We start from the raw sequence: 23,439 nt of genomic DNA, 5'->3' as shown, positions 1-23,439 counted from the left end.
GCCATTCATGGTTCCGCATTTATCTCTTAAGAAATCTAATTCTTCGAGCCATTCTGTGGCCATTGCACCTAGTTCAGCCACCGAGCTGCCTGCAATCTCATTAACACCGGCTGGCTCGGCCGAAATATCCTTAACTAATCTATTCGCAATTTTCTCCTTATCCGTGGTAGGCTTCCTACCAGGCGCTTTCTTACCTTGTTCAGGTGTTTCTCTCGACGAATGTCCCTTCCTCATGGACATCCTCCGTGGCGGGCTGGGGGACTGCTCATCAGCTGTGTCCAATTTTCTTGACATCTTCAGTTTTTTAGCGTATTTGCTAAAGGTTCTGGTACGGGGTCCAGAAACTCTCTTCGTTTTAGGGGTCGTCGCCAGGCTGTCAGCCAACTCCAGTTCGGAGCTGGAAGTGGCGGCCTTTCTCTTACTCGTGATCTTTCTCGGGCCCCTGGACTTCGATCGCGCACTCGACACACCCATCACCGCACTGGCATAGCTCGTCTCAGAACATACATTCACATCCTGGCCGCTATCTTTCTCACAATTACTGTTCACCACAAGGTCCAGCACATCACTCATAGTCTTCACTCGCAATAACTCGGGATCGGCCCTTGCGCGACCAATTTCCGACCCGGACGTAGACGGAAGTTCCAACGTGGCGATATCAAACTCCCTCCCTGTTCTCGTTCTCAGTGCCACCACTATCACTGTGATGTTTTCCATCATCTTCATGTGCCGTGTCAGCAGCAGCCGTGTGATCGGGTGAATCCATCCGCTTCTTCGCAGTTGTAACTTCGCCTGTTGTGCCTGCGGTGCACACTTCAGGTAGCCCATCGTTCGATAACGACGAAGCAGAGACTGGGACGATATCTCCGCCACGCCGGCCCTGAGGGTTCCGAAGTCCCTCTGCGCTGGTATGTTCGATTCCCTTATCCTTGTCCATGTTCATGCCAGTGTCTTTTGGTGCGCTCTTAGCCACTCTTCCACCAATCATGGGTCCTAGGACCCGATGATCGGCTTCAAAGCGGAACCTCCCGACCACAATAAGGTGGCGCACCCTCGGGGAGGAGTCGGACTGCAACCTGAGAAGGTACCGCTCTACCTCAACTACGGACAACAGCGAGAGCGAGCGATCAAATAAAATGCGATACATCATATTAATGTAAGTCGAACGAAAAATTTATTATTGTAACGCGTGAATGTCGGAAGGACGAAACGAAAGACCAAATAACAGAGCGAACGCATCGTGGCTACACAGCGGATCAGCAGAAAGAGCCATAGCCAATAATTTTAGAAACTCGCAAAGAATCGCGGAAACCGCGTTTAGAGACATTAGTAATAGAGTGCGCAGACATTTAGAGGCATATTACTCGAGCAAAAGTTCTCCCGAAAACGAACCCGTAGCGAACGTATTAGCGAACTCCCGGTCAACGAAATAGATCATAGTGTAATCAAACAAATCAAGACGGTCAGTCAACCGACGCCGAGTCAGTAATAAGCACACCAAGCCGTGTGACACACCGACGCGAATTTTCATTAACGTTCTACGACTCAAGCATTTTTAATCCGGAATTAGAATACCGCGAGAGAAGAAACATGATCCGAACACCTCCGGTAGCTCGACCGAACGTCACTGCCGACGAGGTCGATAGAGAAATCGAACGCTTACACAATGAGATAAGCGAGGAATCGGCGGAACCACGTGTACAGAAACACGTCGAACCCGGAACAAGCGGTATAAACGATAATAGTAGAGAGATGATTCAAATGTTGATGCAGGAAATTCGGGATTTACACCTTGAAATCGATTATATTCGCGAAAGACAGGAAACACGAAATAACAGAAGCCTAACGCCAACAAATCACAGACGCGAAGTTGAAGAAGACTACTTGCCCGACAATGTACAATACCGTCGAGGACGCGGAAGTTTACCCTTGAAAGAAGCATGAAGCCTAATACCAGAATTCGACGGATCGCCAAATAAACTACAAGAATTTTTAAGCGCGACAACATACGCGGTCGAAAATATTGACCCATTAGACGAAGTCACCCTGTTAGGTTAGGTTAGATGCCGTACTATGTACCAAATTAAAAGGCAGAGCGATGCTAGATTTCCAGACGTGAAAGATCCGAAATTTTGTGCAATTAAAGCAAGAATTAGAAGCGTGCTATGCTAGTAGAAAGAGCACGACACATTTGCAAATAGAGTTCAATACGCTAAAACAGAAAACCGGCGAAAGCGCGAGAGCATACGGACTTCGAACAGACAAACTAGCAATAGAACTATACGAGTCGATGCTAGACGGACAAAATTATGCGGCGGAGCACAAGCGGATAATCTCTAAAATAATACAGCAGCAAGCCTTAGAGAATTTTCATGTCGGATTACACGACGACATTAAAACCGTAGTACGTTCTCGAGGATACATGACACTCCAAGAAGCGATATCAGCCGCGAGCGCGGAAGAGAAGGTCAAGGGATCGGGATGTGCCGGCGCACGACCAAAGAACGCTGCAACGCCCGCGTATAATCATGATAATAAAAGAACTGCACAATGCCAGAAATGCGGAAAAATGGGGCATTACGGACGAGAATGCCGGACGAGTCGATACGCGACGCGATTTTCATTATCAAAACCGGAGCGACCCTCGCGCGTGAATACCGTTGATAAATATTGCAACCACTGCAAAAGGACCGGACATAGGCAAGAAGAATGCTGGATATTACACGGACGACCGTATAAAGATCAGTCTAATCGTACGAAACGAAATCAACCGCCACGAGAAATTAAAAATCGGTATAACGATGAAAGAAGAAAAAAGAGATCTGATTCCGCTCGAAGTAGCGACGAGGAGGAGAAAGAAGATAAGAAGCAACGTCGACCTGCCGCCGAGTATCACACGTAAGACGAACGCCTCACTCACATACAGGCCTAGACTTAGTTGCATTACCCATGCAAGAGGCAAAAGGAGGAAAAATAAATTTATTATGCGATACGGGAGTCATTTCTCTTATCAAAGTGAGAAATCTAAAAGGAGAAACGATGATAACCAAAGACAGAATAACCCTCACGGGCGTGACGGGACACCATGTATATACCATTGGACGAATAAATACGACGATAAAGTTGCGAGATGAAAAAATAAAACATAGATTTTATGTCGTAAAAGACGATTTTCCGATTGAGTATGAAGGAATAATAGGAATAGATTTTCTTAAAAAACAAGAAGCGATATGCAGCTACTCAACGAAACAACTAAGAATCGGACGAAATATATTGAGACTATACCCTTATCAAAAGATCACGTTACAGCCTCGGAGCGAGACGATAGTACAAGTGGCAACGACAATCAACATGATGGGAGTAACCCGACCAGAGGAAATAATACCAGGCGTATTTATAGAGAACTACCTAGTCAAACCCGAAAAATTTTTATGCCCTGCGAGCGTAATGAATACAAACGAAAACAAAGTCGAAATTACAATGCCACAGATAACAATTGAGAAAATTGAAGCCGAAGACGCAACAGAGATAAATCTCGCACATTCGACAACGGAGGAGAAAAGCCTACGACACATCGAGAAAATATTAAAAGAGCTCCGCACTGGACACTTTAATGAGGAGGAGGAAAAAACGATAAGAGATATCTGCGAGGAATACAGCGACGTGTTCCACACCGACGGAGAGCCACTCACATGTACAAACGCGATGACACATCAAATTGCAACACGAGCAGATAGCGCACCGGTTAACGTACGACCATATCGACTGCCCGAAAAACATAAGACGGAAGTCAATCGACAAATGCAAGAGATGCTGAATAATGAAATAATTAGGGCAAGCGTGAGTCAATGGAACGCACCTTTATTAGTCGTTCCAAAGAAATTAGATGCATCCGGAAAACAAAAATTTAGAGTGGTGGTAGACTTTCGAAAATTGAACGACCTAACAATAGGCGACTCATTCCCTCTACCAAATATTACGGACATATTAAATCAATTAGGGAACGCAAAATATTTTACTACCCTCGACTTGGCATCAGGATATCACCAGATCGAGATGGAAGAAAATGACAAAAGTAAAACAGTGTTTTCCACGCCGTACGGACACTACGAATTTAACAGAATGCCGTTTGGATTAAAAAACGCACCCGCCACATTCCAGCGATTAATGAACGCCGTGTTAAGCGGATTGCAAGGAATAAAATGTCTAGTTTATTTAGACAATATTGTAATTTTTGGAGCTAGTCTAAAAGAACACAATAAAAGATTAATCGAAGTATTAAAAAGATTACGGGAAAATCGATTAAAATTACAGCCCGACAAATGTGAATTTCTAAGAAAGAAAGTGACATATCTCGGACACATAATTACGGAAAATGGAATATCACCCGACCCAACCAAATTAAAAGCTGTAAAAAATTTTCCAAACGCCAAAAAAGGTCAAGGATGTACAAGCATTTATAGGATTGGCCGGATATTATTGGAAGTTTATTGAAAATTTTTCCAAGATAGCGAAACTACTCATAAAATTACCCAAGAAAAAAAACAAGTTTGAGTGGACGCAGCAAAACGCCTTTGAAATACTAAAAGAAAAACTAACGACAGCACCGGTACTGAAGTACCCAGATTTTACAAAAGAATTTATAGTGACGACAGATGCATCCGACTATGCAATCGGAGCCATATTATCGCAAGGACAGATAGGACAAGACCGACCCGTAACGTACGCGAGTCGAGTACTAACAAAGACAGAACAGAATTATAGTACGACAGAGAAAGAGTTACTTACTATAGTATGGGCCGTTAAACATTTTCGACCATACTTATATGGAACCAAATTCACGGTCGTGACGGATCACAAATCGTTAGTGTGGTTATTTAATGTTACTGACCCCGGATCCCGATTGACCCGATGGAGGCTTAAATTAGAAGAATACGATTATGTAATAATACATAAAGCCGGAACAGCGAACAGAAACGCTGACGCGCTGAGTCGACACGTAGCGGATATCAATGCGATTAAAGAGGAAGAGGCACGCGACGCGAGAACAATGCAAGAATATACGGAAGATGAGAAACAAAAGATATTTAACGAATACCACGACGCCCCCCTAGGAGGACATCAAGGAATCGAACGAACGATAAATCGAATTCGACTAATGCATTATTGGAAAGGAATAACAAAAGACGTCGAAAATTATATAGCGAAATGCGAACTATGCCAACGAAATAAACTGTCAAGAAAAAATAAGGCACCGTTAATAATCATGGACACTGCTGATAAGCCATTCGGAAAATGTGCACTAAATATAGTCGGACCATTAACAACTACAATTACTGGAAACAAATATATCTTAATTTTCTAAGATAATTTAACGAAATTTAGTAAAGCGATACCAATAGCGAACCAAGAAGCCGCAACAATCGCAAGAGAATTTACAACGAAAATAATATTCGAGCACGGTATTCCAGAAAAAATACTAACTGACCAAGGAACAAATTTCCTAAGCGAGATGTTTAAAAATACTTGCAAATTGTAAAAAATCGAAAAGATACAAACAACAGCGTATCATCCGGAGAGCAACGGAGCGCTAGAAAGATCACATTGTACACTAGCCGAGTATTTACGACACTATATCAACGCAGATCAAACCGACTGGGACGAATGGATCCCGTACGCAATGTTCACATATAATACTACTCCACACACAGCGACAGGATTCACACCGTTCGAACTAATTTACGGACACAGAGCAACCCTACCGACAACTCTATCGCAACCGCCAAAACCTACATACACGTACGAAGCTACGCAAGCGAACTTTGAGCAACAAGTCGCAAAGGAGCACCTACGCAACGAAAAAATAAAAGCGAAGGAAAATTACGATAAGAAGACACGCGAAACTACATTCAAAGTAGGAGAAAAAGTCCTGCTACACGACGAAACAGTTCGTAGAGGACGATCGAAGAAGTTGGATTCCCTGTGGCTCGGATCCTATCTAATTACCGAGAAGAATTCGGACATAAACTATACGATAAAAATGGGAAGAAGGACGATATGCGTACACGTAAACCGATTAAAAGCGTTCATCGAAAATTAGAATAGTAGACGGCGACGCGCGCAGAGGAAAGCAATAAAGAAGCGAAGAAAAGTAAATGTAAATAAAATAAACCTTACCTTAAAAAGGAGCGCCACGACCGTGGCCACGGCCGCGAACGGGATGATAGACTTCCGTAAAACCGAAAGACACCCCGATCCCAAAAGTGGCGACCGCACCCTGTCCACCAAAACTGGTGAGGTGGCACCGAGATAAACGGTGCGTCCGGAATAGGTTCAAAAATCACTTCAGACACTCGAGGCACCACTCAAGGCACGAAAGTACGGGAAAAATGGTTTTCCGCGGGCTCTTCGCGAGAAACCAACTCACCGGTGTCACGCACAATCTGCTGGTCACTCGAAAAATAAATGTCACCTGCATTGGGAGCCATGAAACTTTCTCGACAATAAAAAACCCAACACAAAGCGAAAAGAACCGCACAGGATCGCGACTGAAGACTAACTAAGAGCAAAGAAAGAACAACGAAAGCTACATATGCAAAAACGCAACGCGAATAAAGAATGCACGAAACATTCTAAAAAAACGCAGTGATATAATATGATACCATTTATATTACAGGAGTCTAATTACCTGGAGCACAGGCAAAACAGAAAAAACTAACGCCGACGAAGCCTGGAAGATAGAAAGATTCTCACAGGAACCAGGCATATATTTCGAGAAGTAGGAAAAATCAATCAAGTAGAGTCCACATGGAAAATGGTAATTAAAACGGACATCTCCGCAATACATTACCGACAAGAACAGTTAGCAGGATACATGGCGCAAACGAAAGCGTTATGCTATGACAAACCTTTAGAAGAAAAAATGAAAGGAACTTGCAGCCTCTTACCGCAACTGACAGAACAAAAGTACGAAAAATCAGTAACTTTATTAACACGTTTAAGAACGACCTTATCAGTTAGCAAAGAAAACAAGGAGAGAACTAGTAGATGGACTAGGAACAATAGCCAAAACGCTATTCGGCACGATGGACGCCGACGACGAAAAAATAATCAACGTAAAATTGAAAATGCTGGAACGAAATCAACAAACGCTACAGCATGCTCTGAAGAATCAAATTAAGGTGTTAAACGCAACCATTGCACACGTAGAAGAATCAGAAAAAATAATACAAGAAAATGAAGACAAATTTTTTAATGTGACAGAGAAAATGCGACAAAGCTAGTTACAGATGACAACAGGATTTGGACATAGAGAAGAGATGGACGAACATTTTATCGTGTTGAACGCGATCATCAGAAGGTTAATTACGGATGTTACCGATATCGTAACACATTTAAATAGTGCGAAAAGCGGAATAATAAACATAAGATTACTACCGATCGAAACCATAATAAATAACCTTAAGGAAATCGCGGCACAGATACCGCAAGGAACGCACTTTCCCATTCAACATTGCACCATAAAATTGGGGAGAGATCGAGAAATTTATAAAAATAAGCGCATACTACGATAGTATAGGAATAATTACGACAGTAAGATTTCCTTTAATAATGTACCCTATATATGAGATAATAAAAGCAATCCTTCTACCCGTCCATAAACAAGACGACACATTTATATGTATAGAAGTAAGCCAACCGATAATAGCGATAGACACCGATAGTCGAACATATTTTACAACCACGGAAAGCGAATTAGAAAAATGTATGCGAAACGACAACTAATATGTATGCGAAAGAAGTCATCCGACACACCACATAGACAGCCAAGCGTTATACGAAGTATAGACATACGTACGAACAGACACACACATAAACAGCTGCAACACACGACACATACACGCCAACTCAACGATATGGATAACGCTGAGTGACGCAAACTCGTGGATATACTCCGCTAGGAAAACACAGCCAATAGAAATAACATGTAACGGAATAACAAAGATAACCGAAATCAAAAGGTCAAGACGAATAACAATAAAAGAAAAATGTAAATTAGTAACGCCCGATATAATAATAAAAGCGAGCAAACCCGCCATAACAACATATGTAAATACAAAAATACCCGACTATAACTTAACAAGCATACTGAAAATACAGACGAATGAACCAAAAGACAAGGCAGAAAGCATAAAATTACGAAAAATAATACGGAACCCATCCGAATTAAATGAAACTGAGTAACACACTGACCGAGACAGACAGATAGATAAGTAAAGACAGACTACAGATACGAGAACATGTAATATATCCCGCGATATCAGGTATCACAGGAACAATAATTATACTCAGTATTGTAGTGTTAACTCACCTAGTAAGAAGAAGGAAGCAAACGAAAAAAGAACAACCGAACAAAATAAGCACAATCCAAATAAGCATACCATGAGTACAAAGAGAAAAAATTTATGACAGACCTTACCAACCCGACACAACACTAAATGGCGGAAACAACACACCTAACACAGCCATGTTATATTAATAAGACAAAATGTAAAAACATAGATTAAGAAATGAAAATAAGATAAAGAAAATTTACCGCTAGTAAATTTTCTTTTCTCAAAGGGGAAAGGCTGTCGTAACCCGATACACTTACCTGGAAACAGAAAAGTAAATATATAAAATAGAGAAATAAAAAACTAAAATTAAGCAAGCAAAGCAAAGCATTAAAAAGAATTAAATAAAAAAATTAAATAAGAATTAAATAGAAAGATTAAAAAAGAAAAATAAGACGTGACCAACAAGAAAGCAAGTCACGGTCAAGCTGAATAAGCATTACGACACCCGAGCACGGAGCACGTCCCGCGCTCCGACCCGGAAAACCTCATCCTTCCGCCCTCGAAATTAAAGCGATATATAAACCGATCGCGAGACCCATCGCGATCGCTCGTAAAAAGATCGCTCGTAAGAAAGTCGCTAGCAAGAGAGCCGCGCGTAAATAAGTTATCTATCTATCGACACGGTTTGTCTACACGACGACCAAATACGCGAGTTAATAGTAATGTAAGACAAGTGTAACAGTACGACAGAAATATATTCTTTTACTGTACAAGTACGGAGTGCGTTCATTTGCTGCCTGAGTTCCAACTCTTTGGGTGAATATCCCAGAAGACCCTATCCTCACGGCACGGGCACAACAATATTCATGAAAAAGAAGCTGAAGAAAAGAAACAAAAAGAACTTAAAATAAAGTCTAAAAAAGAATTAGCAACTCATAAAAAAGCTGAAAATAAAAAAAAGAAGCAAGCATTACAGTTAAAAAGACAGGCAATACAAAAAGAAAAATCTAAACTCAAAGTTATTAAAGAACAAGAAAAATTAAAGCAAGTGGCAGAACAATTATTAAAAAGGAAAATGAAAGAAGAAAAAATCATTAAAAATACTAAAAAACGAAAGAATTAATGTGCGAGATAGCGCCGTAACGGAGGGCAGGGAGCAAGCGATCACGTAAGATTAAGTGCAGCGTTCACTTTATTTTTTCTTTTCTGAATAAAGTCACAGTGAGTAAGATAATTACAATTTTCTGTCCGGGTTTTAATTCCAGTTAATCGTCCGTAATATAATCACAGGCGGTAAGACGCGTGGTTTCGAGGACGTTAATTTAGCGGGCGCGATTCACCGGTTAGCGGTGGTCCAGTGCGAATTTTTACGCGTGTCCTTTGAAAGGGCTGCTTTATTAGATCGCGATTCGCGAACAACGAATCTCAGAGGAAAGTACGTTCTTCTAAGGTTTTTATGATAACTAACAGCAGCGGAGTAACACACTATCAACTACGAGGCTCGAGATCAAGTGCGCTGAAACGGTCGCGCGAGGGGGATTTTATAGACGCAAAATTTCGAGAATCTCGACTTTTCTCGGTTATTATTTTTGTTATTAATTTCAGTACTTAAAGTCATCTTTCGTTAAACTCGCTCGGCGATTGTTGTTGTTTGTCACCCCGTCGTGCGACCGTTTTTTGATAAGAGATTTTGATTCTCGAGTTGAGTTGGAGGAATCCGATTGGTAGATTTTGGATTACTCTGAGCTTGCGTGTTTGTCGGCGCAGCTGAAAACGCGCGACAAGGCGGCGACGCGGCGATTATGAATCAGAATTTTTTTTCTTGTTCATTCGTAAACATTCCGCCCGCCTCGTATGGTGGCCCATACGATGGAAGCGGGACTTTATCGCAGGCGTGCCACCACCAGCGAGCGCGCGGGAGCCGCGACGCGCACGTGAATGGGGAGTGAATTTACGTGCCTCAAGCACGTGCGCTTGACGCGGAGTGATCAGCTGTCTGTGATGGTGTCGTGTCGGAGTCCCCGACCGAACTTGGAGTGCAGTATTGTAGTGACGATGGGGAGCTCCCGTGATGGACGGCTTCCTTTTCCTTGAAGGTAAGTCATTCCGTTGTCAATCTCTCGGGTTTATCGGCAAACCTTGCTGGCTGACCGATGCTCGCAGTCCTCTTTGACAAGCAGCCCGTGGAAATTGTACTGAAGGTCTAGAGTGGGAAACAGCAAGTACATAAAGTTATTTTGTCTTATTATACGTACTTTTGCTTTTGGAGGACTTATCACTTTGGTTTTTTTTGTTTTTACTCTCGCCCGCCTGGCTCGTTGTCTCGCCCATGGTCGGAACTGACAGGGAGGAGCACCAACTTGTTCACTGGTCTCGTTAGGTTAGTGGTGGCCGTGCGGACGCAGATGACTCGAGTTTGGCCGTCCTTCCCCGGGAGGATGCGCTCAATCCGGACTAGAGGCCATTTGTTTGGAGGGGCTAGCTCGGTCCGGAGGAGACACAGGCGGCCTTTCCGAACTTCCTCGTCAGCCTTGATCCACTTCGGTCTCTGTGCTAGCGAGTGGAGGTACTCGCGGGACCAGCGCGACCAGAAGCTGTCTCTCAGCTGGTTAAGGAGCCTCCATCGAGTGAGTGGTGTCTTCGCTTCTGCGGTTGGCGGCGATGTCGGGAGGGCGGTGCCTACGAGGAAATGGCCTGGAGTCAGGACCTCAAGATCCTCTGGGTCGTCCGACATGGATTGGAGCGGTCGCGAGTTTAAGCAGGATTCAATCTGGGCGAGGAGAGTGGCCATTTCCTCGTAGGTGAGTTTGGCGTCTCCGATCACTCGGCGAAGGTGATGTTTCACCGACTTAACGGTGGCTTCCTAGAGACCGCCGAAGTGAGGTGCGGCAAGGGGATTAAAATGCCACTCTATCGGCATCTCCGACCTCGTCGGCGAGGCGGCTGGAGATCCGTCTTCCTTCCTTGCTGCTGGCGGCGAAGAGTTGGGAATCGGCGCCCACGAAGTTTGTGCCGCGGTCGCTGTAGAGCGCCTTACAGAGGCCGCGACGGCTGGTGAACCGGCGCAAGGCGGCGAGGAAGGCGTCGGTAGAGTAGTCGAAGGCGACATCCAGGTGTACGGCGCGACTACTCAGGCGAATATGACCAAGAAGGCCTGTCCAGCGCGGTGCCCCCTCGTGGGCACACCTTGTCGTGGTGAGGGGGCCTAGTAACCGAAAGGTGAAGCCAACGTGCCCAAACAGCATTGCCACGAGTCGGTGTCAGCTTGCTGAACGAATGGCTCTTATGTGGCAAGCGCACTTCGTGCGTTGATCAGACGGTCTACGGCCGTCCCCCCGTTTTTTTTTTTTTTTTTCCCTCCTAATTTCATGCGGGTGCTCCCGCGGGATGAGGGTGCGGAGCGGTGGGTGCTCCTGCCGTGAAGCGTCCCTCAGTGGGGAAAAGTGGGAGCCGGTCGGGACCCTCGCCCGAAGGACTGGATGGGTGACTCAGTCACCCGCCGGGCCAGAGGCGGGGACCACCCCAATCCCAGTGACTCCCACGTGTGAGTGTGTGTGTGCGTGTGATTAATTTTCCATTTATTTTCAGGAACTTTATTTTCAGGTACAATCGGGTTTTGGATGTTGCCGTCTGTGGCTTCGTCGGCTAGGGCGGTCGTTAGGTCGTCGTTGTCGTCGCGGTCGCTTTCGTCGAGGTCGGGCCCGCATAACGTCTAAAGACTAAGGTGTTAGGAACCGTGCTTAGGGTCTGCATGATCGCGTAGACGAAAAATGTCGCGGTCGCGAACGGTCCGCTCCGGGATACCTGCCGTCCTCCTGGAGTATCTAGGCTTGGCGGCGTAAAGGTGGCTCTACGTCGCTCGACCACCCCTTCCACCGTACTCGTGGGAATCACTATGAAATTCAATAAAATCTTTGACGTGGTGAGGAGGAGTGCCCGCCTGGCCGACCGCTTCCGGTCTGGCGCGGCCGCGAGTAGGGAAGCGCGGGGTGTCTCCGTCGTTGAGTCGCGGGTCTGCTCGACCGCGTGCTCGGTGGCGGCCTCCGCCTCCTCGAGAGCGCCTCACCGAGCTGTGCGCGGGCGGGCCCGTGACACAATACGCGATGGCGCACAGCCCCGGGATTGCGGCCTTCCTGCCGCTAGAACCGCGTTAGTAGATCGCGATACAACCGTTACTAGAACCGCGTGCGTCGTTTTAGAACGTTGCTTGATTACTTCGATTAGGTCGGCGTCATATAATTTAGCGCGAGAATCGGGAACAGGCGCCAAACAAATAGCGCGCGAAATAGAGAAGCCCGCGATTAGATCCGCGCTTAGATCCGCGAACATTGCGACAACGGTGCGTAAGATGGTTAGATTCGCGAACCCAACCCCACCCCACACAGCGAGTGGCCCGGCGCCACAGGAATTAGGTAGGATAAGCTCTAGCTTAGGTAGTGCGTCCACGGGTGTTAGGATGCTGCAGCTGAACATGCGACGTTCGGCTGTAGTAACGGGTGAGGTACGTCAACTCGTAGTCGAAAAGCGACTTGACGTCTTAGTATTGCAGGAACCACACGTCGGGAAACAAGGTTCGGGTTACAAAGTCGTAGGACTAGGCATAGGGATGAGGGTTGCCGCAGTGCGCTCACAACGTCCGTGGGCAGCAGTGGTAATCTGCAATCCCAATTTAGATACGGTTTTCGTCTCGCAGCTTAGCACTACGCATTGTGTCTGCGTGGAAGTGCGGGCCCCCAGCTTCTCCTTCTACGTTGTCTCGTGCTACTTCCAGTACAGCGACGAGATTGAGAAGCACCTCAGCCACCTCGAAACGGTGCTTCGTTCACTGAGGGGGGAGAGACTTATTATAGGTGTAGACGCCAATGCTCGATCGTCACTCTGGGGTCCCCAAGAGACAGACGATAGAGGTGCCAGATTCGAGGACCTCATCAGGGCATTTGGCTTGTCAGTGGTCAACGATGCTGGACAGCCGCCCACCTTTTGGACGACAAGGGGTTCGTCATTCATCGACGTAACCCTGACGTCGCCCTCCATGAACAAGTTCATCTGTGACTGGAAGGTAAGGTGTGACTGGACCACCAGTGAGGGCTGTGGACATAAGATTGAGATTGCCGAAAGAGTCAGGTGCCGATCAGGGCGCTGGGAACACGAGGTTCGACACAAGTCGGGCCGACTGGGAACGGTTCTCTGTCACCCTGACAGATCTTTCAAGATCGCAACTGGAGGCTATCGATCTGTGCTCCGCAATAGAAGTAGAGAAAATGGCAGAAACGCTCACAGTGGTGCTCACGGAGACCTGTGATGCGTCAATGCCCAGAAAGCGCAAATTTAGGAAGTCCAACCCATGGTGGACTAAAAAACTAACGATAGTTAAGAAACAGGTATATAGGTTGCGTCGTGCCCTTCAGGGAGGGCGAGAGGACCCTACTTACCTCCGGGTACTGCTGGAGTATCGTTCTTCACGAAGGCAGTACTGTAGGGGGGTGAAGCAGGCGAAACTCGCTAGCTGGCGGAAGTTCGTCACATCGCACGGCAACCGGGAGCCCTGGGGCTTCGTTTACAAGCAACAGGCGAGCAAACTCCAGATTGAGAGGGTGCTAAGCACACTCCGGTGTGGTGAATATTCTACAAAGTCACTAGGGGAGACCGCTAGTTACCTCCTGGATGTGCACATCCCAGATGACCGGGAGATAGAAGACACGCTCGAACAGGGTGAAATTAGGAACGCATGCAGGGTCGCTCCCGATACAGCCGACGCCTCTCTCTTCACGGAGGCGGAAATGGCTCGCGCGGTGAAGACTTTTAAGAACAATAAAGCTCCGGGTTTAGATCTAGTCGAGGTCGCCGTACTCAAGGCGGCCTGTAAAATAATCCCCGGTCAGTTAGTTAGGCTTTTTAACGGATGTCTCCAGTGGGGCGTCTTTCCTTCTGTCTGGAAGGGGGGTTCACTCCGAATCCTGCTGAAAGGCGAAGACAAGGACGAGAGAGACCCGAAATCCTACAGACCCATTTGTCTCCTCTCCGTAGTAGGAAAACTTTTCGAGAATCTTATAAAAGCTCGTCTGCTAGACACGTCACTGGCACCGGGGAAGATCTCCGATCGACAATTCGGGTTCATGCCCGGAAGGTCGACGGAGGAAGCTGTCGTGGAGTTGCGACGGATGGTCTCTGCCTCCGAAAGGAGGTATGCCGTTGCGCTTCTCTTCGACATTTCCGGGGCTTTTGACAATGTCTGGTGGCCCCTTGTGTTAGATAGCCTTAAGAAACGAGATTGTCCGCGTAATATTTTCGAAGTACTCCGGAGTTACTTTAGCAATCGAAGTGTAAAAATTTCTCTTAGCTCCGCGGAGGTGTCCAAGCGGGCCGAGAGGGGATGCCCTCAGGGTTCCGTTCTGGGCCCGACCTGCTGGAACCTCATGTTTGATGGCCTATTGAGATTACTGGAAGACGTGATTCCAGATAGATTCGCCGCGTACGCGGACGACCTCGTGGTCGTCATAAACGGAAACTCGCGAAGAGAACTCGAGACAGAAGGCCAACGTGTAGTTAACATAATAACAGAATGGTGTAGGTCCGCGAAACTTCAGATTTCCGAGCGTAAAACTGAAGCCATCATTCTGAAATCCGACGCGATCGCGAGAAACCCGATAGGTAGACGGGGAGGAGCACGACCGGATAGGAAGCGAAAAACAAATAAGAAAACCGTTGACTTCGAGAACAGACCGCCAATTATTAAAATCGGAGAAACAAAAATAGGGTTTAAGCGAACGGTTAGGTATCTTGGCGTCTACCTGGATAGAAATTTAAAGATTAGATCGCACTGCGAATACTTAAACAGCAAAGTCGGGCTGCTGTTCGAGAAGTTAGGTAGAGTAGCGAGAGCCCATAGGGGCCTGCGTTTTAGGACACTCTCCACAATCTACCGGGGCGTGTTCGCACCGACAGTGGCTTATGCCGCTGCGGGGTGGGCCGACCTGTGTACGGAGAGAGATATTAGAATTCTGAGAGCCTTGCAGCGTCGAGTCTTAATTTCAATGACTGGCGCATACCGCACGGCCTCGTGGGAGTCGCTTTGCGTCGTCGGAGGAGCGACTCCTGTAGATATAGTTCTTCGCGAAGGCGCCGCGCGTTATAATATTAGGTCGGGAAAAGACGCCAAGATCGGTAATATTGAGATCCCCGCCGGAACCGAAAAAAAACCGCGATCGTAGGAATTAAAAATGAGGCGATAAATATGTGGCAGACCCGATGGAACTCTTCAAACAAGGGTCGTACCACGTTCGCCTTCTTTAGGGACGTGCGAGATAGACTAGCTGCGCGTTCGCTAGAAATAAATCATTGGAGCACACAGGTTCTCACTGGACACGGAGATTTTAGGGAAAGACTCGCGTCGTTAGGTCTCGTGGAAAGTGACGTGTGCATTTGCGAAGGTGGAATTGATTCAGTCCAGCACTTCTTGCTGGAATGTCCCTTCTTTGACGCGCAGAGAGAGATACTGCGAAGCGTCGTACCGGAAGGTGAATGGCAGTGGCCGGATGTGGCACGCTTCTTCGTGTCAAACCCAGAGGCCCTTTCCGTATTCACTGACTTTTGCCGAGAATCCCTCTGGCTGAAGGGATACGAATCGTAAATCGTAGATTATATATTAGGTAGGTCCGTTGTTCAACCGAAGAGGTCGGAGCCTTCAGGTATGGGGGTGTGACCCTGTAATCTTCTCGGGACAACCACGCTCTCGAGCAGCGTTCGCGTCGCGTTAGAGGAAATTAGGTAGGACTCCATTTACCTTGTTACGCCCACCTATCCCACTATTCCCTTCGCCCGACAGGGTCAGAAGCGTTCATCCAGGTCGGGATGCAAATGGACAGGCCTCCCCGTGGTCCCCGTGGGCACGACGGATAAGATAGCGGGGTGAAGGAGTCGGATAGTGGCGAATGCCAGCCGGCGGAGTCTATGTCACCCTAAGGAAGGAAGGATGGGCTTATTCGTCGTGGCCAAACTGTCCATCCTGCACACACGAACCAGCAGGCGCTACTGGATTTTTCCATCGCCCGTCTCGGGGCGGTTCCGATAGACAGTGGATGTAAAAATGTGGCGTATGCCTGAAAGGGCGAGGTAGCACGGGCCTTTCCCACTCGTGGGAACGGCTCACACATTAACTGTCCAGCGCGGTGGCCCCGGCCTTTCGAAGTACGCAGCCAAATGGGTCCGGCGTAGTCAACCTCCGTGTGCATGAACGGTCTGGTAGGAGTGACCCGCGGAGCAGGCAAGCTTCCCATGGGCGGCTGAGGGGTAGCCACCCGCCAACGGAAGCAAAACACGCAGTGGTGGATGAAGTTCTTCACGAGAGCTCGTCCCCGTGGCAGCCAATACTCCTGACGTAGCGAGGCCAGGGTCAGTTGCACGCCTCCATGGAGCGTCCGAAGGTGAAAGGTTTTGATTAACAGCTGCGTTAAGTGAGATTTGCTGGGAAGTATTACTGGGTGTCGGGCCTCACGAGTGATCGGAGCGTTTCCCAGTCGGCCGCCGACGCGAAGAATTCCGAGGTCATCTATGAATGGGCTTAATTTGTATAACGGGCTTTTAGCAGGCAGTGGAGCTCTTCTTTGTACCGCAATTGACTCCTTGTTGAACCTTGCAGATTGGACTACGCGGAGCCAGGTAGTTAGAGCATCGCCCAACTCGAACCGGAGTAGGACGGCTTCTGATGGAGAGGTGGTTTGGCCGTCACGGCGGAGCCCCTGGGGTTTTTGACGGCGCAGCCAGCGGTGACACCAGACGGTGATCCTCAACAATCGGTGCAGTTCGGAGTAGCGCGTGAGGAGATCCGGTTCTTCGCTTTCTTTGTCCAGGGTGGCTTGGTGGGCGCAGAGATGACTCTCAGGAAGGTCATTGTGGCGCATGTTGGCTGGGTTGGTAGGTTCCTCCCGTAGCTAGGAGGAGCCGTGCCACCAGAGGGGGTGGCTGCTCAGCTCGCCCGGTGACAAGCCGCGGAAAACACAATCTGCAGGATTGTCTCGTCCGGGTGTGTGGTGCCACACGACGTTGGGCAGCGTAGTTTGGATCTCACTGACCCGGTTGGCCACGTACGTTCGCCAGGAAGCAGGGTGGCCTTGGATCCATCCTAAGGCTACGGTGGAGTCCAAAGATGCAGCGGGGTCGTCGCGCTCTTCAGCACGGATTGGATATCGCCACCAGTCGGGTAAGTAGAGTGGCAGCGCACAGCTCCAATCGAGAAAGGGTCACCTTCTTCAGCGGAGCCACTTTAGTCTTGACAGCGATGAGAGTGACTTTTGTCTTATTGTCGCGATCACGGGTGCGCAGGTAGACTACCGCAGTGAAGGCTTTCTCTAAGGCATCGGCGAAACTGTGGATTTCTTGGTCATCGTAGGTGGCCCCAGTTGACATCCAACGAGGGAGTCGAATCTCTCCCAGTAGCGGGAGCTCCGTCTGGAAGTTTCTCCATTGTCGGTCGTCCTCCTCTGGCAGTGGATCGTCCCACTGGACACTTAGTAGCCAAGTGGCCTGGATGAGGATCTTGGCGCATATCGTCACGGGGGAGAGCCACCCCAATAGATCGAATAACCTTGCAGTCAAGGAGAGGACTGCTTTTTTGGTGACGACGTCCAGTTTGTTGTCCGTAGGCGCGAAGGAGAAAAGGTCCTCGTGTAGGTGCCAAAGTAGACCTAGGGTGGAGTGGCTTTCACCTGGCAGCCACCACCGAGGCTCACGTTGCAGCCGGTCTTCCACAGGTACGCCGTCGAGCAGAGCCGAGTTGTTGGCAGACCACTTTTTTAGAGGGAAGCCGCCTGCCCTGCAGATACCCGTCAGTTGCTTCAGGAGGTCCCTGGCATCTTCAATTCGGAACGCGTCAGTAAGGATATCGTCCATGTAGACTTCCTTGAGGAAGACGGCGGCGCCGAGCGGGTAGAACGCCTTTTCGTCTTCGACGAGCTGATGAAGGGTTCGGATCGCGAGAAAAAGTGCGCAGGCTAGGCCGCAGGTTACCGTGTTGAGCTGGTACTCTTGAACGTTGTCTTCTGAACTGGACCGCCACAGTATTCGTTGCAGGTCTCTGTCTTGCTGGTGAATCTTGATCTACCGATACATCTTTTCGATGTCGGCTGCAATCACATAGCGGTGGCGCCGCCATTGAAGGAGGATGTCAGCGAGGCATGGCAGTAGATTTGGGCCGCAGTGCAGATACTGGTTCAACGCGGCGCCCGTTTTCATGGTCGCCGAGCCGTTGAAGACCACGCGGAGCTTGGTCGTGGTGCTGGATTTCTGGAGGACGCCGTGGTGAGGTAAGTAGCAGACCTCCTTACAGTCGGAGCGAGCCGGCATCGGTGTCATGTGGCTGAACTCCGTGTATTGTTCCATAAACTCTCGATAAAGGGAGCGAAACGACGGGTCCCTTTCAAAACGAGCTTCCATCCGTTTCAGAGAGTGCAGCGCAAGGCGCCGAGTGTCAGACAGATCGGGCAAAGGAGCGGCTAGAGGCAGCCGCACGATGTAGCGGCCGTCGGACTTCCGGGAGTGCGTGCGAACGTAATGCTCTTCGCAATCGATTTCGGCCTTGGAGAGTGGTGGAGAAGCGGCAGGGAGTTCCTCCTGGACCCAGAGACGGCGCACCATAGCGGAGAGGCCGTCGTCGACTTGACACTGGTGAGAGTACATAGTTGAAGGGAGGGGGCCGCCGTGGGCGGCGCCGGAGAGTATCCAGCCTAAGGACGTATTCTGGGCAACGGGTTCTTTACTAGCGCCCTTCCGCAGACCGGGTAGAAGGATCTCGGAGTAGACGTTGGCGGCGAGGATGAGGTCCACTGAATGGTAATCCGGGTCGGCGAGTGGTATACCTTCAATGTGCTTCCACGTCGGAGCGCCGAGCAGGTTGGACCCGGCGTAGGCTGTTAGTTTTGGCAGAATGAGGACGGCGAGGGTGATTGCGGGACCCTCGCCACGAGGAGCAAGTTTTATATTGACTCGCCTTTTTACAGTGCCCGTTTTCTGGCCATCAACCCAACGTATACGTCGACTGCTACCGGATCGTGAGGCAAGTTCAACCTGCCGGCGAGGTGATTAGAGATCATCGAAGACTAGGAGCCTTGGTCGAGTAGAGCGCGCGCGGGATGCCAATTGCCAAGTCGATCGGCCACGTGGACCCGCGCGTAGCAGGACCACGGAGTTGTTGTTAGCGACTCGCGGGGCGACGTTAGCAGTTGTGACGTTCTCGCTTCCCCGGAATGCGTCGTGCAGAGACGTGTGATGCCGCTTGCCGCATGCTGTGCAGTTCTTTTTGGAGCCACAATCGTCCACCTTGTGCCGGCCTAGGCAGTTAAGGCACATGCTGTTTTGCTCAATATGGAGCTTGCGGTCGAAGGCGCTTTTCCTTTTGTAGGCGTCGCATATCATTACGAAGTGGTTTTTCTGACAGAGAGAACACTGTCCGCGAACTGACTCCGGTCTCGCTTCCTGCTTTCGCGCATGGTGACTCCGCGTTGGTTTAGATTCCGGTTTGGCGCCCGGGCGCTCTGTCTTGATCGGACATATCGCTTCAAGGGTGTGCAACCGTCGATCGAGAAATTGTTCGAGGGCCTTGTACGAGGGAGGCTCTACCGTTTCACTTATCGAATTTTCCCATTCGCGTCGGGATCGAGCATCGAGTAATTCGACGGCGAGGTACACGAATAAGTCCTCGCAGCTGGAGATCGGTCGGTTTATACTTGCGAGGGCACTAACAGTAGACTTCATCCTGTGAAAAACTTTGCGCAGCTCGATCACCGATTCGCCCTTCATTTTCGGAAGCACCAGGAAGCTCGAGAAGTAAGCGCGCACTAACAGTCGTTTGTTCTCATAGTACGCGCTTAGTGTGCTCCAGGCTCGGCTGTAGTTTTCGGAGGTCGTCGCGAGGTCGCGGATCAATAGTTTGGCTTCCCCCTTTAGACAGGTTTTTAAATAATGAAGTTTTTCTACCTGTTTCGTAGAAGCGTCCTTATCGATGATGGAGATGAAGAGGTCTCAGAACGTAGGCCAGTCCTCGTACTTCCTGGAGAACTGAGGGAGCTGGATTCTCGGCAGCGTGGTCCGAGATATGACTGCGGTTGTCGAGGGATCGGCGCTCCCGGCGACCTTTGACGACTTACTGGCGAGGCCTTAGAGCATATCTAGAAGTGAGCCCTTTTGTTGCAGGTAAGCTTCCTCGGCCAGTCGCGGTAAGTCCTGTTTGAAGTAATCATGGTCGCGAAGCGCTTCTCGATGATGAAAGAACTCGTCGTCCTGCTGCTCAAACTTGCTCCATTTCCTTTCCAGGCCCTGTATGCCCGTTTCGATGACGCCTTGAGTGGTTTTGGTTGCACCGACCTTGCGGAGGTTCTCGCAAGTGCGAATGATCTTCCCGTAGAGGTTTATCTGAGCGTCCGCCAGCTTACGTAATTCGCCACTCATTATTTCTCTCTTCTCGGTTCAGGCAGTCCGATCCGAAAGAAGAGGAGCTCCTTTGACGTCACTATCGGGCACCGCACTAGGACTGTACACAAGGACGCAAATCCGGCTCGAAGGACCAAAAAATGTGCGAAATAGCGCCGTAACGCAGGGCAGGGAGCAAGCGATCACGTAGGATTAAGTGCAGCGTTCACTTTATTTTTTCTTTTCTGAATAAAGTCACAGTGAGTAAGATAATTATAATTTTCTGTCCGGGTTTTAATTCCAGTCAATCGTCCGTAATATAATCACAGGCGGTAAGACGCGTGGTTTCGAGGACGTTAATTTAGCGGGCGTGATTCACCGGTTAGCGGTTGGTCCAGCGCGAATTTTTACGCGTGTCCTTTGAAAGGGCTGCTTTATTAGATCGCGATTCGCAAGCGACGAATCTCAAAGGAAAGCACGTTCTTCTGAGGTTTTTACGATAACTAAAAGCAGCGGAGTAACACACTGTCAACTACGAGGCTCGAGATCAAGTGCGCTGAAACGGTCGCGCGAGGGGGATTTTATAGACGCAAAGTTTCGAGAAGATTCTCAACTTTTCTCGGTTATTATTTTTGTTATTAATTTGAGTACTCAAAGTCATCTTTTGTTAAACTCGCTCGGCGATTGTTGTTGTTTGTCACCCCGTCGTGCGACCGTTTTACGATAAGAGATTTTGATTCTCGAGTCGAGTTGGAGGAATCCGATTGGTGGATTTTGGATTACTCCGAGCTTGCGTGTTTGTCGGCGCGTTTGGAAGCGCGCGGCGATTATGAATTAGAATTTTCTTTCTTGTTCATTCGTGAACAATTAAAAATATTCTAATTTTTTAATTAAAAATGTAAATGCTATTAGTTATAGTGTATAAAATATTTGTAAACATAATAAATAAAATTATATCTATAGACTTACAATTAGAATAATTTAAACTATATATTATAAATTCCCAAAGCTCTTTCCCAAAATTATCCTTTTCTAAAATTTGTTCGGGTATTAGGACATAAATATGGAACATTCGGGACATAAGTTTTTCCAGCGTTCAGGTACTGGGACAAATAGGTTATCGTGTTTTAATCTTTATAATAAATAATTTTTAATAAAAAAGTAATCTTGTTTTGTCATTTTCTAATTGTAAATATTATAATTAAACTATACAAAAAATTACTTGTTTTCTAATTAAATTCATCCATTATATATGGTCAATTTTGGTAACTAAGTCTTACATGTTCGAGTACTGGGCCGGTCTCCTTATTTTTTTTACAGTTAGAAGCTGTTTGAATAAGTTTTCCACAAATAATGTCCATGTTCTTTTTTACTTCTGGTGGTGTTTGTTTAGCGATATCTTCGTCTTTTACTATTCCGAATGAATTCAAACTATGTTCAATTGAAGATATTTGAGACATTTGTGTATCTGTAAAGCGTTTCTCCAATTTTGACATAGAAAATCCTCTCTCAAAATATCCTTTTTTCGTTTTTCTAGAACTTTTATGCGATAGCCAAGCAAAAGACAGGTGTTACATAACTTAATTATGTGATATTAAAAATCTGATTTATAATATTTTTCCACAAAACTTTCTTTTAGCGATCTTTGAAGGATTTTCAAAACTTTTATCACCCGATATGGAGCATTAAAAATAATGTTAGCAACTGAAAGTTGTTGCCGCTACTTGCTCTTGAGAAAGACTTTTCGAACGATCGTAAGTCAAAATGTTATTTATGTACATAACAGTCATGTGTCGTCTCACTAAGAGTAGTTTTTCTTATTTCTTATATTTATTGTTTTGTGCATAATAACATTGACTAGGAAATTATATTGTTCATAATTATTAGTTAAACGATCAAATATGTCTTAAAGAGTTATGAAAAAAAATTGTATAAACTGTGTAGAGCGTTGTTAATTTTTTCGTTAGTTAAGAGCAATTTTTAAAATGTGTAAAAATTGATTGTTTATTTAATTATTAAAATAACAAAAAAAAATTCAAATTTATTTGATTAAAATGAGAACAGATATTAGATGAAAAGTATATATATATATATATACAGAATTGGGAAAGTTACTTTATAAAAGTAACTCATTACCGTTACCGTTCTTTTTTCCAGAAAGTAACTCGTTACCGTTACTCGTTACTAATTTTAAAAAGTAACTCGTTACCGTTACTCAAAAAGTAACGAATCGTTACAATTTCCATTACTTTTTTTGTGTACATACAATACAAACTGTAAAAAAATTTTTTTAATACAAGATCAAATTTTTACACTAAGCACTAAAAATTTTTGAACATTATTTTACAGTAAAGTAACCAAAATAATATAATTTTTTGATAGTGATATTGCTATTGATATAAAGGGTGTAATAATTTTGATAATAATAAATTATTTTAAATAAGAGAAACTTTTGAAAAAAAAGTGTAAACAAGCTTTCTTAAACACTTTTAGATTTTGTAAATGTAAATAAAATAATTTTCTTATTGTTAGTTTACTTTCAATAGATTGGTAAATATATGGTTAAAATCGCTTTCTTCGCGTCTTTTCAATTTCTTTTATTTTAAAATTCTAATACGATACGATAATTTTTATAACATCAAATTCTTGACTAATCATTGAATTATCTGTCTACTTAAATGTTTTTTTACACAGTAGACAG

The 23,439-nt window shown here is 46.6% G+C and overlaps 1 protein-coding gene and 1 pseudogene across 1 annotated transcript; one reads left to right on the top strand and one right to left on the bottom strand.

The window, feature by feature from the left end:
* The first annotated feature begins 1,590 nt into the window (after window positions 1–1,590).
* LOC140675771 (uncharacterized) lies at window positions 1,591–2,902 on the top strand (annotated as a pseudogene).
* A 14,602-nt stretch (window positions 2,903–17,504) lies between these two features.
* LOC140675770 (uncharacterized) lies at window positions 17,505–20,129 on the bottom strand. The gene is made up of 3 exons (XM_072910383.1): window positions 19,467–20,129; window positions 18,436–19,397; window positions 17,505–18,378 (listed from the first exon to the last, which is right to left on the bottom strand). The coding sequence occupies exons 1-3, from the start codon at window positions 20,127–20,129 to the stop codon at window positions 17,505–17,507; spliced, it is 2,499 nt and encodes an 832-aa protein (XP_072766484.1).
* Between the last annotated feature and the right edge of the window lie 3,310 nt (window positions 20,130–23,439).

The sequence above is a fragment of the Anoplolepis gracilipes genome, unplaced genomic scaffold, assembly GCF_047496725.1.
Source record: "Anoplolepis gracilipes unplaced genomic scaffold, ASM4749672v1 Contig18, whole genome shotgun sequence".
Lineage (NCBI taxonomy): Eukaryota > Metazoa > Arthropoda > Insecta > Hymenoptera > Formicidae > Anoplolepis > Anoplolepis gracilipes.
This window is presented reverse-complemented; position numbering and strand designations above follow the sequence as displayed.

What these genes read in the sequence shown, in the direction of transcription:
- LOC140675770 (XM_072910383.1), bottom strand. Translation starts at nt 20,129, where the DNA reads ATGAAGGGCGAATCGGTGATCGAGCTGCGCAAAGTTTTTCACAGGATG. An exon ending in GCCGATCGACTTGGCAATTG is followed by an intron (nt 19,398 to 19,466) that starts GCATCCCGCGCG and finishes CCTCGCCGGCAG; the next exon opens with GTTGAACTTGCCTCACGATC. An exon ending in GACATCGAAAAGATGTATCG is followed by an intron (nt 18,379 to 18,435) that starts GTAGATCAAGAT and finishes GTGGCGGTCCAG; the next exon opens with TTCAGAAGACAACGTTCAAG.